Source organism: Bufo bufo, chromosome 6 (genome assembly GCF_905171765.1).
Source record: "Bufo bufo chromosome 6, aBufBuf1.1, whole genome shotgun sequence".
Lineage (NCBI taxonomy): Eukaryota > Metazoa > Chordata > Amphibia > Anura > Bufonidae > Bufo > Bufo bufo.
This window is the reverse complement of record NC_053394.1, coordinates 37,561,387-37,576,543: the sequence shown is the minus strand read 5'-3', so window position 1 is coordinate 37,576,543 and position 15,157 is coordinate 37,561,387. Positions and strand designations below refer to the sequence as shown.

Here is a 15,157-nt window from a genome sequence, read left to right as displayed (position 1 = left end):
GCTGCCCCTGCAGTGTCTCCTCTAGATTTTCCCGTACCCCTCCCCCAGATTCCCGTGGGGGGCCGTCTTACCCATTTCAAAGACTCTTGGAGCCGGTTGATTGCAGACCCCTGGGTCCAGGACATAGTTTCCGCCGGGTACCGGGTAGATCTTATCTCTCTCCCCCCAGAGAGATTCATCGCCACACGAAACTTCGGGTCTGCCAAACAGGTGGTCCTAGAATCTTACATTCAGGACTATATTTCCAAGGGAGCCCTAGAGGAGGTACCGGCAGGGGAGAGGGGCCTAGGGATTTATTCACCAGTGTTCCTGGTTCCCAAGAAGACAGGAGATCTCCGGATGATCATCGATTTGAGATTCCTCAATCGATTTATAAGGAAAACAAGGTTTCGCATGGAAACCATAAGGTCAGTCAGCCATATCCTCAATCCTGGGGACGTCATGGCTACTCTGGACCTTCACATTCCGATCCATTCCGCTTCCCGGAAACTCCTCAGGATCGCGGTCCAGATTTCAGGGGTTTGCAGGCACCTTCAGTTCGCTGTGCTTCCCTTCGGAATCTCTTCTGCCCCCCTTATCTTCACCAAGGTGGTGGTTTCGGTGGTGGCAGCTTTGAGACTCCAAGGACTGACTATTATTCCTTATCTGGACGATTGGCTTTTCATAGCCTCTTCAGTTCCGATCCTTACCCACCATCTTCAGGTCGCAATCTCTTTTCTCTTCCGCCTAGGCTGGATTATCAACTGGCAGAAGTCGAATGTGAGCCCATCGACTTCAATCCATTACTTAGGATTCGTGGTCGACTCTGTGGAGATGTCCCTCCGGTTGACTCCAGAAAGGAGAGCGCGGATTCAGGACCTGGCAAAGGTCCTTTATGTCCCTCGTCGAGTCTCTATCCGGACTCTCATGAAGATGCTGGGGCTCATGTCAGCGGCTGCGGATGCGGTCCCTCGGGCGCTATGGCACCTCCGTCCTCTTCAGTCGGAGGTCTTACACCTATGGAACGGCAGCCCTGCGGGGCTAGATTCCCTGTGTTCCCTGTCCGGTCAAACCCGAAATTCCCTCAGATGGTGGTTTCAGCTACCAGCAGGGAAGTCTATGACCCAACCAGCTTGGGTCATATTGACTACAGACGCGTCCCTTGTAGGCTGGGGCGCTCACCTGGACGGATCCCCAATTCAGGGATCTTGGTCTTCTCTGGAGCGGCATCTTTCCTCCAATCTTCGCGAGATGCGAGCTATCCGGCTAGCCCTCCTTCACTTTGCGCCTCAGATCCGGGGCAAAGCAGTGAAAGTCCAGTCAGACAATATGACTGCAGTTCTCTATATAAACAAACAGGGAGGCACAAGATCATTGCCCCTTCTGTCAGAGATCGGGGTAATTCTTCGGTGGGCAGAGCTGAACCTTTCCCATCTATCTGCCGTTCATATTCGAGGCTCCCTCAATATGATAGCGGACCGCTTAAGTCGAGGATTACCGACCATGGAGTGGTCTCTGCATCCGGAGATCTTCAGGCAGCTAGTTCACAGATGGGGTATGCCAGAAGTGGATCTCATGGCAACCAGGTTCAACGCCAAGGTGATGAGGTTCTGTTCCCTCTACAGGGAAGACAACCCCCTGGCGATAGATGCTCTGTCAATACCGTGGAGGTTCAGGCTGGCTTACATCTTCCCTCCCTTTTCCATGATACCGAGGGTATTGATGAAAATCCGTCAGGATCAGGCCTCGGTAATAGCCATCATACCGTTTTGGCCCAGAAGATCCTGGTTTACCCAGCTCATTCAGATGAGTCGGGGACAATACTGGAGACTCCCCCCGGAGCAGACCCTGGTGTCGTGGGACACTCACCTCTGCCTAGATCTGCACAGGTTCAACCTGACAGCCTGGAGGTTGATCAGTCCCTTCCCAACATAGAAGGGCTTTCCGAGTCGGTCCTGAGAACTTTGTCGCATTCCCGAGCAGAGTCTACAAAGAAGGCCTACTCCAGGATCATGAGAATCTTCGAGGCATGGTGTGATTCCAGACAGGTGGCGTCTGCAGATCCGCCCCTTCCTGCGATACTTCAATTTCTTCAGGATGGATTAGATAAAGGCCTATCTCCAGCTACCTTGAAGGTACAGGTTTATGCCATCTCGGCCTGTCTCAACAGGCCACATTCTCGGGACCCACTCATCAAACGCTTCCTGAAGGGAGCTGAAAGACTAAAGCCTACTATACTGAAACCTATCCCCCAGTGGGATCTTTCAGTAGTGCTCAGGGGGCTAGCATCTCCCCCCTTCGAGCCCTTGGAGGAGGTAAATTTTAAATTTTTGACTTTAAAGATGGTCTTTCTTCTGGCTATAGCTTCAGCCAAAAGAGTTTCTGAATTGCAGGCTTTCTCCGCAATTCACCCGTACATTATTTTTCTACAGGATAGAGTACTCCTGTAGTTTTTACCTTACTTCAGGCCTAAGGTGCCTACTTTCCAGAACATCAATCAGGTAATATCTTTACCAGTTTTGTTTACAGCCTCCTCCTCTGATACTCCAGCTAGAGACTCGCTGGATATTTCAAGATGCCTCCAGATCTATGTGGATAGATCTAGTGAGTTCAGGATAGATGAGAATCTTCTTATCCTGTTTGCCGGTAAGTCTAAAGGCCGTAAAGCGTCTAAAGCCACCATTAGTCGCTGGATCAAGGAGGCCATTATGGAAGCTTTCGTCTCCCAATCCTTAGATCCTCCTGAGTTTGTGAGGGCCCATTCTACTAGGGCGGTCTCCACCTCGGTTGCGGAGAGAAGACTCCTCCCCTTAGAGTTGATCTGTAAGGCGGCCTCCTGGAGCTCTGAGTCAACCTTCATCTCCCATTATAGGATAGATGCTAGGATGGCAGAGTTTTCGGCTTTTGGGCAGACTGTTCTTAGTTCTGCCAGGCATGAGGACCCTCCCTAGGGGATTCTTCTTGCTATCTCCCCATCTGTGCTGCTGTTGAGGACGTAAGGGAATCGTTAATTTCTAACGATAATTTGTTTTCCCTTAGTCCTAACAGCAGCACACAAATATCCCACCCTAAATACATTATGCTTGTTAAAAACACAGTGGGCTGGGGGGTGATCTCCTCCCTTTCAGGGAGCTGTAGATCGTTTATTGGTTCTTGGGCTCATTAAAATTCCGCCGGTCCTACCAGTCCACAGGGGCAGTTAACCCCCATCTGTGCTGCTGTTAGGACTAAGGGAAAACAAATTATCATTAGAAATTAACGATATTTTGCCCAAAATGGCTGCAACAGGAGCTCCACCAGAAGCACCACGACCGGGGCCACTTCCCTTATTCAACACTCTTCTCATATTTCTCAAATTTAGGATCTTGCCCAAAATGGATGTTTTTTCAATAACATAATAAAACACCAGTATCTAACACGTGTATCTCACACTGACAGATGCAGCAAAGGCTGCAAATTTAGTTTTTTGTCCAAAATTGGTGTTTTTTCAAGCTCGTCTTTCACACTGACAAATGCTGCAAAGGCACCAGATGTAGGGTATTGCCTAAAATGGGTGTTTTTTTAAAACCAAAAAATTATTGAAGTATTGCAAGCTTGTCTTACACACTGACAAATGCTGCAAAGGCACCAGATGTAGGGTATTGCTAAAAATGGGTGTTTTTTTAAACCCAGAATATTATTGCAGTATTTCTAGCTTGTATGTGCAGTAAGCCGGATTGGGGCAATTGCACACTGGCGCAATATTAATAGGTTTTAGTTCGTGACGCCAATTGCAGCTTGGCCAGGTACTGTAACAGGGCCCTTTAAGATGTTATAGCTCACGAACCAGGTGAGGAATGCCAGAGGGGGAATAATGTCTCTGTGTATGTCAACAGTGTCTCCTACCTTGGTACGGCTGGACTCCTGGATCCTGGCTCACATGCAATAAAATGAGTGCGGTTAGTAGAAGTAATTGAGGAATGAATGAGATCCAGACTGGTGATATAATCCAACTTGTCTTTACTGAATGCAGCTTGAATCCATACAGGTACAGCATAGGTCTTGGGTCCCAGCAGGTATTGGCAATATGTGGCAGGAATCAATATGTATTCTGCTTCTTGTCATATGCCTAGAGGATCTGGCAGGTATATATCTTCTGCTCTGTCTATCTTCTTGATGTGAGCCTGACTAGCTGAGGAGGTATTTGGCTTCTCCTGGACTCTGGATAAGTACTCACAGGACTGCCTGCAGGGAATGGCTTTTTCCTGGAGATTTGTAGTTCTGGAGGTGCTGCTTGCTTTGTCACCAGCTGAGGTAGATGACTCAGGCTGGGAAGAGTGATCCTTGGCCTCAGCCGAGGCTGGATCCAAGGTTGGGATCCCTGTTTCTAGGAGCTCCTACCAACACAGCCTTCCCCTAGCAGGGGGCTGGAACACACTCTAACTTAGAGGGAATCTGTCACCTGCTTTTACCATTTTAAGCTGGCACCATCGCTATGTTCACTAAAGTACCTTATTTCCAGCAGTCTTCTTTTTACTGTATTTCGTTTTGTCCTTTTGATATAAAAGCGCTTTTTATGTTATGCTAATGAGGCTCCAAGGTGCCCAGAGGGGCGTTTTTTTCCCTCTCCGGTGCCCAGCGACACCCCCCTGCAGTGCCCGAGAACGCCTCCTGATCCTAAAATTACCTCCCACAGCCCGGCAAATGGTTCCGCCCCCTCCCCACGTCATCGTCTACCTTATAGTAATGCCCCGTCCTTCTTCCTGTCAGCGGCCATAAAACTCGCGCAGGCGCAGTACCGCCTGCGCGATCATCAACTTCCTCAGGGCAACAGCGCTCAGGTTACATCACTGGGCTCGGCGCATGCCCAGTGAGACTTTTGAGGCTGTTGCCCTGAGGAGGTTGATGATCGCGCAGACGGCAGGCGGTACTGCGCCTGCGCGAGTTTTCTGGCTGCCGACAGGAAGAAGGATGGGGCATTACTATAAGGTAGACGATGACGTGGGGAGGGGGCGGAACCGTTTGCCGGGCTGTGGGAGGTTATTTCAGGATCAGGAGGCGTTCTTGGGCACTGCAGGGGGGCGTCGCTGGGAACCGGAGAGGGAAAAAAACGCCCCTCTGGGCACCTTGGAGCCTCATTAGCATAACATAAAAAGCGCTTTTATATGAAAAGGACAAAACTAAATACAGTAAAAAGAAGACTGCTGGAAATAAGGTACTTTAGTGAACATAGCGATGGTGCCAGCTTAAAATGGTAAAAGCAGGTGACAGATTCCCTTTAAAGCGAACCTTTCACCTGCATTTCACTTAATAAACTATCAAAAGTACCTTATAGATCATCCTCATTGTGTTATCAAACAGTCTTGTCCCGCTTTTCTGCCATGTATATACATGAAAAAATCGCCTTATAAAGTACTCTTCTCCAGCTCCACAAGTCACGTTAGAAGTCAAAGGGGTAGCCCTTCCCTCACTCCAGGCTGTAACTCCCCTGCCCTATCCCCGCCTCTATGCAGTCTAATTGACACCCGGCTCAGTCGCCGGGACCGCGCTTGTACAGGCGCACATGCGCCGTTGGACTCAAGCGTGATCCTGTAACTGAATCGCTCATGCGCCGTCCCCGATGCCTGCCTGTCTTCTCTTCCTCACGCGCGCGCGCCCCGATCTTCACACTCCATGCATCCACGTGATCACTGTTGACTTGCTGCAGATCGCAAGCCAGTGATCATCTGGAGCATTGTTATCATATTCAGCAGGTATTATATGTTAAAAACTCTGCATATTTCATGGGGCTATCTATCTATATATAGACAAACCCAGATTTAATTAGATGGCTATCTTGAAGACAGGCAGGCATCGAGGACGGCGCATGCGTGATTCAGTTACAGGATCGCGCTTGAGTCCGACGGCGCATGCGCCGCCTGTACAAGCGCGGTCCTGGCGACTGAGCCGGGTGTCAATTAGACTGCATAGAGGCGGGGTTAGGGCAGGGGAGTTACAGCCTGGAGTGAGGGAAGGGCTACCCCCTTGACTTCTAACGTGACTTGTGGAGCTGGAGAAGAGTACTTTATAAGGCGATTTTTTCATGCATATACATGGCAGAAAAGCGGGACAAGACTGTATGATAACACAATGAGGATGATCTATAAGGTACTTTTGATAGTTTATTAAGTGAAATGCAGGTGAAAGGTTCGCTTTAACTTCCTCTCCTCCCCATGAGGTAGGATATGGGAACAATCCACTCCTCCTCAAAGAGGGGGGAACTTAGCTGGAATGTACTATTCCAGTCTAGTAAACAAGAAAGACTTTTCAAGTCCAAGAGATTACACCCCTATGAGAAGCGCCAAAACCCAAAGTGCATATCAAAGAAATAATTGGTTATATAAACATTTAGACGTTCACCCTAATTAGGGTGACTAAAAAGTAGAGGGGTGAGTAAATGATGAACACACCACTATAGCGTACCTATAATTAATAGATGGAAATAGTCACATAAAATAGCCGTATAACGGTATATTAAAATAGCCAAGGATAATAATTATTATTATTAATAACTCACTTCACTGGGGGTGGCCAGCTGGATAAACTCAAGACACCAGCGTGGACCAAAAACCCCCCAGCCAGGAGCGCCCGTAGAGTCTTCAAAACTGATGGTTGCCCAATAGGATGGAAAGAAGGGAACTTCACCTCAGTGTTGTTGTTGAAGGCTTTGGCTTCTTTATTAGTGCATAAAAGGCTCAACGCGTTTCGGGGTGTGCAAACCTCTTCATCAGGAGCAGGTACAGATAAAAAGATGCCTGTAATAACGATTATTACAGGCATCTTTTTATCTATACCTGCTCCTGATGAAGGGGTTTGCACACCCCGAAACGCGTTGAGCCTCCGCGTCCTCCATTAAGAAATCGAATCCTGGCTTTCTCCTCGCCAACTGAAAATCGGAACCATGGTCACCGACAACAGGAAGAACATGGTGTCAGCGCTGCATCAAGGAGGGCTGAGCCATGCACCCTGCATGGGCACGTGTTTAGTCCGGTTGTAAAGCAGTTCCTGAAGTCTTCCATCCATCTGCAAGACATCCTGAAAATGGCCAGGAAACTGTGCATGCACTTCAGCCACTCTCACACTGCAAAGCACACCCTCCTTGAGCTACAAAGGCAGAAGGGCGTTGCCAAACGTCGGCTGATATGCAATGTTTCAACCCATTGGAACCCCACCCTCCATATGTTGGACCAACTATATGAACAGAGGAAGGCCATAAACGATTTCTTGATGATACAGGCGGACAGGAGTACTCCACTGTGTAACTTCGTTAGCCAGTGGCAGCTCATGCATGACACCTGCTGTTTGCTCAGGCCCTTTGAGTAGGCCACTTTATTTGTCAGTCGCCAGGACTACAGGATGAACAACGTCATTCCACTGATCCATGTCCTGGAGCAGATGCTGCTAAATCTGGCTGGCCAGGGGACAGGAGACGTGGCGCCTACATCTCACAGCTACATAATCCCTGTGGGGCTGACCTGGAGGAGGACATTCACACACAAGCAATGTACACCAAAATGGGTGGTTTTTCTGCACAGGTCACAGGAGAGAAGGAGCTACAGGGCGATGAGGAAGACTGGGCAGATGACCCAGACACACTGTGGCAGTATGCAGTGGAGATGGAGGCTGGGAGTCCCTCCGAGTCACTTGCGTTTCTCCTGGCTACCTGCTTCAGCCACTATTCTGATGCTGCCACCTGCCTGCTGCCACACATCTGCTGCCAGGTGCTCCTACTGACACCCACCATCTTGTGCTGGTACTGCCACCTCCCCACTCTGTGATTGGGCCACTGCGTGGACTCCTCATTCTGTTGCCACATCACCACTATGACGGAGATGCTATTTTCCCTGTTTGGCCTTGTTGACATCACCATTTATTTTACCCTTCTTCTGATCTCTCAGAAGGATGGAAAAATGAGACACACAACGAATCCTGTCTTTGGAGCAGTCATAAGGCCTGTATGACATAGTCCCTATTTTGCATCAGGATTGGCTCATGATTTGGTAGCCAAAAGCAGGAGTGGGTACAAAACACAGAAGACATGCAAATATTCCATTCACATGTCATCTCTGTTTTGGATCCACTCCAGGTTTTTTGGCCTTAGCAATTCTGATGGATTACTGCTGACACCCTCTCCACTCTGTTGGGGGGGGAGGGGCTCTACTTGTATCAGCGTGTAACAGAACAGCTTCTGTAGATATCTGTGGAATAAGCTGACAACGGTATAAAAGGAGTGCGAATTTCACGCTATTTTTGAAAAATTCACTCATCTCAACTTCCCATCTACTACAAAGCTGTTATGCAGGTACAATTGACTGAAATAGAAGCTGTAATTATGTGTCCCTAGTGGTGGCTGCATGAAAATGCAGTGTTTGCACACTAGAAAGAGAAGGTGTTCAGCACCGGGTCCCGTCCCCCAGGCCCCTATAGCAGTTGAGTGGTCTGCCTCCATTTAAGTTTTGCCACTGCCTACACAGTGTATAAATGCCACCTCTATATCATGCCTAAAACTAAAGTGGCTCAGTGTTTAAATAACACTCAAATACAATGCTGAAATAATACTGCCTACAGTGCCTATATAATCATTCTATATGGAATACAAAACAGTGGCCTAAACACCCAAGTCATATTACTATATGGTACCAAAAGCAAGCCACCACCCATACAGTGCAGAAACAATAAAGCAAAACACTTTTTCTTAATAGGATCACCTTTTCTCCTATTTCAGACATATCCCCTCCCGGCAGCATCTGTAAATCAGGAAGCAAGGCGCAGGCTTCTAGAACTCGCTGATATCTCGCCTCATCTAGAGGTGACCCAAACAAGATGTTATCTTTCAGCGTGGCATTCTGGATCCAGGCTTGTTGAGGAACATAGGCCACAGAACCCTGAAACACAAAGTTGCATTACTAATAAGACATTATATTACCCATAATGTTATACAAAGCTATGTGCAGTATTTTAGACAGATAGAACTCACAAAATACAGTGTTGATGTTATACCTTTATGTTGATGTGTCCATAGACATGGTCCATTTCTCCAAGCATCGAAGAAACAAGTGACGATTTCCCAGAACCAACCCCACCAACTACAGCAACCAGGTTACCTTCCTTGATATTCAGGTTGACACTGCAAGAAGACAGCACATATGAACATCAGAGGTGTAGACATGTACGAAATTCTCAAATTTACCCATACAAAGCCTAGAGGGGGAACATCTACTTCTACTACAGTGGTCCACCTATCAGATATTGATAGTTTATATAGGACCTGTCCACCTTGAAAATAGCTGTACACTTGGCAAAGCTTGAAACCTCAGCTGACATGACTACACTTAGACGTCAAGAATCTGGTGTCCAACAACATTAAGCAATCGGTAGATGAATGTAGAAATACAGGCGATAGGTGTCACTAACTCACTACCTTGGGTTCTTATATCTGTACCATGTGCTGTATTATTATGCTACTACTACTATTATTATTTTGGTTTGTGGCAACATAAAAGTGCCAAAATGCAATATCGCCTTACTTCTTCACTGCTGGAGATGTACCGGGCTCCCAGGTAAAAGTGGCATCAGAAAACTGGATAGCAGCATCTGTGAATGATAAGGTACGTCTCACATTATGAACCAAAACACTATAAAACCTAGCAAGTCTTAGACTGGAAAACTGTTGTGCCTAAAATAGATGCAATTGCTATGTGGCTTGTGGTTCGAGGGGGGCAGAAAGCTGAGCTTCTCCTAGTTCCCGAGTCCCGACACAGGGTCACATTATTTTCCTGCAGCTGCCACTTGTCACCGCCAGTTCTGTGAGAAGATCTGGCAGACGTTCTTCTCTACCTCTTGTATGATGTTCTTTGTTTTGGTTTCACTTTCTCATCTCCTTTCCTTCTGCCAGGTGTCACTTATTTTGACTAATCGTCTTCCTTTATAATCTCTCCCATACTGCCTCACTTTGCAGTTTATACTACTTCCTGGATGAGGTGTTCACTGCTGGAGGCTGCTTCTGCTGTTTGTTGAGATAAGTCATTTACTTTATTGTGTTTCCTTGCTGGCTTGATTCTAGGTGACCCTGACTCCGTCCGTATTAAGTGCAGGGAGCCGGTGGTCGTGTCCCCTCACTATTATAGGGTTTTCAGGTGTCACACAGTATTAGGTACGCGGGCATGCAATCGTTTACCATACAGACCCTTGCATGTGCATAGCAGTAAGGGAGAGCTCTTAGGGTTTTATAGGGCTCACCTATAAGCTCCTTAGTTTGGGATCAAGCCAGTCGCTCGTTTATTTATATGTTCCAGCTATCTGCTAACTTCATCCGTGACACCCCTCAGGGGAGTCACAACGGAGATTTTTACAGCTTCCTCTAAGTTCACTAGCAGCTGTACAGCTAGCTCCCCCTAGAGGTGGCTGCAGGCCACCAGAGTCTTAGTATGTACAATACAAAGTGAAGCAGGGGGTTTGGAGCTGTATGGAGTAGATTTATCAATTTATGAATTGTAAATTTATTTTTATTGGATTTATAAAAGGTCATGGTACATGTAAAAAACAGAACTTAGAATTAAAGATGCTTTAAAATTGTTTGCATATACCTTGCATATAAGCAATTGCATGTTTCATACATTAAGAGCAACATGAAAACATACTGAACGGAGGCCTTTTTTTGGCCTACAATAGGTTTGCCTTCCAACCAACAGGCGAGCAGGAAAAACAAGTGTTAATATTTCAATTATGTCTCACCCAAGAGTTGAATAGAGCACAATTATAACAAAAATAGCAAAAGTAAGTATAACAAAGGCAGCAAAGAGGTCCAGGGGCAACCACCAGCGTCCACGTCAGGGAGGCGCATCGCGTATCTCCCCGAGCAGTCACATTTAGGGTACGGACAAGTGGTCAGAGGTTAGCACTGACATAAAGTCACTCCATGGCTACCAAAGTCTGTGGAACTTAAAGCTATGAAACAAAGCTCCTCTACACTGCGTGCAGAATTATTAGGCAAATGAGTATTTTGACCACATCATCCTCTTTATGCATGTTGTCTTACTCCAAGCTGTATAGGCTCGAAAGCCTACTACCAATTAAGCATATTAGGTGATGTGCATCTCTGTAATGAGAAGGGGTGTGGTCTAATGACATCAACACCCTATATTAGGTGTGCATAATTATTAGGCAACTTCCTTTCCTTTGGCAAAATGGGTCAAAAGAAGGACTTGACAGGCTCAGAAAAGTCAAAAATAGTGAGATATCTTGCAGAGGGATGCAGCACTCTTAAAATTGCAAAGCTTCTGAAGCGTGATCATCGAACAATCAAGCGTTTCATTCAAAATAATCAACAGGGTCGCAAGAAGCGTGTGGAAAAACCAAGGCGCAAAATAACTGCCCATGAACTGAGAAAAGTCAAGCGTGCAGCTGCCAAGATGCCACTTGCCACCAGTTTGGCCATATTTCAGAGCTGCAACATCACTGGAGTGCCCAAAAGCACAAGGTGTGCAATACTCAGAGACATGGCCAAGGTAAGAAAGGCTGAAAGACGACCACCACTGAACAAGACACACAAGCTGAAACGTCAAGACTGGGCCAAGAAATATCTCAAGACTGATTTTTCTAAGGTTTTATGGACTGATGAAATGAGAGTGAGTCTTGATGGGCCAGATGGATGGGCCCGTGGCTGGATTGGTAAAGGGCAGAGAGCTCCAGTCCGACTCAGACGCCATCAAGGTGGAGGTGGAGTACTGGTTTGGGCTGGTATCATCAAAGATGAGCTTGTGGGGTCTTTTCGGGTTGAGGATGGAGTCAAGCTCAACTCCCAGTCCTACTGCCAGTTTCTGGAAGACACCTTCTTCAAGCAGTGGTACAGGAAGAAGTCTGCATCCTTCAAGAAAAACATGATTTTCATGCAGGACAATGCTCCATCACACGCGTCCAAGTACTCCACAGCGTGGCTGGCAAGAAAGGGTATAAAAGAAGAAAATCTAATGACATGGCCTCCTTGTTCACCTGATCTGAACCCCATTGAGAACCTGTGGTCCATCATCAAATGTGAGATTTACAAGGAGGGAAAACAGTACACCTCTCTGAACAGTGTCTGGGAGGCTGTGGTTGCTGCTGCACGCAATGTTGATGGTGAACAGATCAAAACACTGACAGAATCCATGGATGGCAGGCTTTTGAGTGTCCTTGCAAAGAAAGGTGGCTATATTGGTCACTGATTTGTTTTTGTTTTGTTTTTGAATGTCAGAAATGTATATTTGTGAATGTTGAGATGTTATATTGGTTTCACTGGTAAAAATAAATAATTGAAATGGGTATATATTTGTTTTTTGTTAAGTTGCCTAATAATTATGCACAGTAATAGTCACCTGCACACACAGATATCCCCCTAAAATAGCTAAAACTAAAAACAAACTAAAAACTACTTCCAAAAATATTCAGCTTTGATATTAATGAGTTTTTTGGGTTCATTGAGAACATGGTTGTTGTTCAATAATAAAATGAATCCTCAAAAATACAACTTGCCTAATAATTCTGCACTCCCTGTATACGGGAGATTTGAGCCACTTTGGAGATCCATTGAGAAACCGATGGCGCAATAGTGTCTTTCCAATGCAGGGGTATCAGTGCTTTTGCATCAACCACTAACGTGGCCCAAAGGTGTCTGTTAAAGCGAGGAGGGAATGTCGGAGGGATGCCAAGAAAAATGATTCTTGGGGTCAGGTGTGGGGCCCCAGGGCAAATTTGTGCTATAAGATCCCCTATTCTCTTCCAGAATGATTTAATAAGGTCGCAATCCCACCAAATGTGGGTATAAGTACCCACATGCGAAGAACAGCGCCAGCAAAAGTTGGGGATAGATGCGTTGATTCTATGAAGGACAACAGGGGTTTTATACTAGCGGGATGTCCATTTGTAGTTAATTTCCTGTAGTGTGATGCATCTGGAGGGGCCACAGCTATGTTTGTAAATTTGTGTGATTTTGCTAGAATCAAGCGTTTGGCCCAGTTCCTGTTCCCAGGCTTTGATATATGGCAACGGGAGGAGGGGGGTGGGGGTTCCGGGGAGGCGCAACCAGCTCCTTGTATATCTTGGAGACAAGCTGGAGAGCGAGCTGTGTATAGGCTCTCCAGCCAAGTAATGTCTCGGGGCAGAGGACCCAGTTTCAGGAATGTCCTGAAGCCCAAAGTGATCTGGTTATATGTTATCTGGGTCATAAAGGTAGAAGGAAACTGATTGCGCATCTCAGGGAACTCTGGGATTTATCAATTTACTTATTAAGCCAGTTCTATTCCATAAATACATTTAAAAAATTGGTATTCAGAAGTATCTGCGCCACTTTTTCCAACATACAAACGAGGGTAAAGTGAGCTCTGGGGCACATCAGATATCACAGGGCCCCATAGCAAAACTTAGTAAAAGCTCCCTGTTGATATTTCTGAATTTTTTTTTTTTTTTAACTTGTGGATTAGGCAGAGTGCTGGTTCTCCTTAAGGAGACCAGATATCTAAGGAAACTTACTGGTAGTGCTCCATTGTATGGAAGTTATTGGCAATGCTCCATGGGAAAAGAATATGCAAAGAGATATTTCCCAAGGAAGAGAATCATCTCTTGCGGAAATGCAGTGTCCTGAAACACCCTGCTTAATGTTGTGATTGTTTTTTATGTAAATTGTGCTTGTAAATGTGTTCTCATAAAGTTGCATAGGGAGGGAGAGGTGCCAACAAGCCTCCCAGGGCTAACTCCGGCCTACACTCAGTGCACAGTGCAGGAAGAAGAAGGTCAGTGTGTGATGTCTGAGGACAAGCTGAACCTCAGCAGCCATTTTGGGAGAGTTATCCAAACTCCATACTTAGTTCCATGTACCAGCCCATGGAAGGGAAAGATTATAGAAGAACCAGGCAACCCAGAGAGGGAATGAGAGTATTGATAAAGGAAGGTAACTGTCATTTATTGGACTCCAGACTCCTTTGCATCAGGTGGAGAGATTCAAAGCTACAAGCTACCCACCATAATTAAAGACAAAAAGGCCATTTGTCAGAGTATAGTATTCCTAGAAGAGGATACAGAAGTATAGGATTATACTGGACAGCAGAGATAGTTCATCCCTTCAGCCTGGAGAAATAAGAGAGAGAACGACTAATGCCATAGAGGACTATTCCTTATGCAACTTCTAGGAACTAATGTAAAGTACTGTAAAAGCTGCCTTGACGTAAAGGACTTTTGCATACATTAATGATCTGTGGAACAGCTTCAGTAAAGTACTGGGAGTTTGCTAAAAGCTCTAATCTCCTTATTCTATATCATCATTACTACTACCACCAACATTTGCACTTAACGGTGCTGGTGTCTCGAATCAGGGGCCCAGCCGCCACAAGCACCCTAAACACCACCACCATCAAGGGCACCTCAAGTTCCATCTGGCTGGTGTTTCCTGTAACCAAGAGTGCCCCGGAAGATTTTGTGCTGTCTTCCCATCCACTGCACTGCCGACCCAGGGAGGCTCTTCTAACCGTGAGTACAAATTAACTGCTACCCCCCATCGGCCCACCGTGAACCTCACGCGTTTCCCCTGCGGTCCGGCTCGCTGCAGAAATGGCTCCAAAATCCGACTTTTTAACTAACTTCCAGTAAATATCTATACATAGCTGGTCTCTTTAAGGATACCCAGGAGGCTGCCTAAGCTGCATTCAAGCCGGAATTCGACTCCTAGAAAGCCACTTTTACAAGGTGGCGCTAGCGAGATGTTTTTCTTTCCTTAGGAGATATCTCTTTGCATATTCTTTTCCCATGGAGCATTACCCATAAGTCTCCATACCGAAACAGCTGTCTATGCATGGATATTTGGCTTGGGTGGTCTGTGAGAAGGCATAAATGTTGTTCTTGGGCCAACCCCTTCAAGCTTAAGTTTTACTATTGGGCCCTATGATTTCTATGTACAACCCTGCTGCAAAATAAATACTGGACTATAGTAGTGACATCTACTTGCAATTCATAAGACCAATGTAGTGGGAATTTAGGAGGAGGAAATTTATCTCCTCTTTACTCCCATTTTTTTTTGTCGTAGAACAGTCACAAACTTGGGGTCTGAGACTAAATTTTGTCGCAATTAGAGATTTTATGCTGCCCTTGTTAGTTTCCAAATAGGAGGCATGGCGAGGGGAGTAAATGGGTG

At 46.2% G+C, this 15,157-nt stretch overlaps 1 protein-coding gene across 1 annotated transcript in view; it reads right to left on the bottom strand.

Annotated features, from left to right (window-relative positions):
- Positions 1 to 15,157, bottom strand: part of LOC121003106 (canalicular multispecific organic anion transporter 1-like) — a 198,950-nt gene that overhangs the window by 57,424 nt on the left and 126,369 nt on the right. Inside the window, exons 15-17 of the mRNA XM_040434685.1 lie at positions 9,525 to 9,591; positions 8,998 to 9,124; positions 8,706 to 8,882 (exon numbers count right to left, since the gene is read on the bottom strand). Of these exons, the coding sequence (XP_040290619.1) occupies positions 8,706 to 8,882; positions 8,998 to 9,124; positions 9,525 to 9,591 (371 nt within the window). The remainder of the gene's footprint in view (positions 1 to 8,705; positions 8,883 to 8,997; positions 9,125 to 9,524; positions 9,592 to 15,157) is intronic.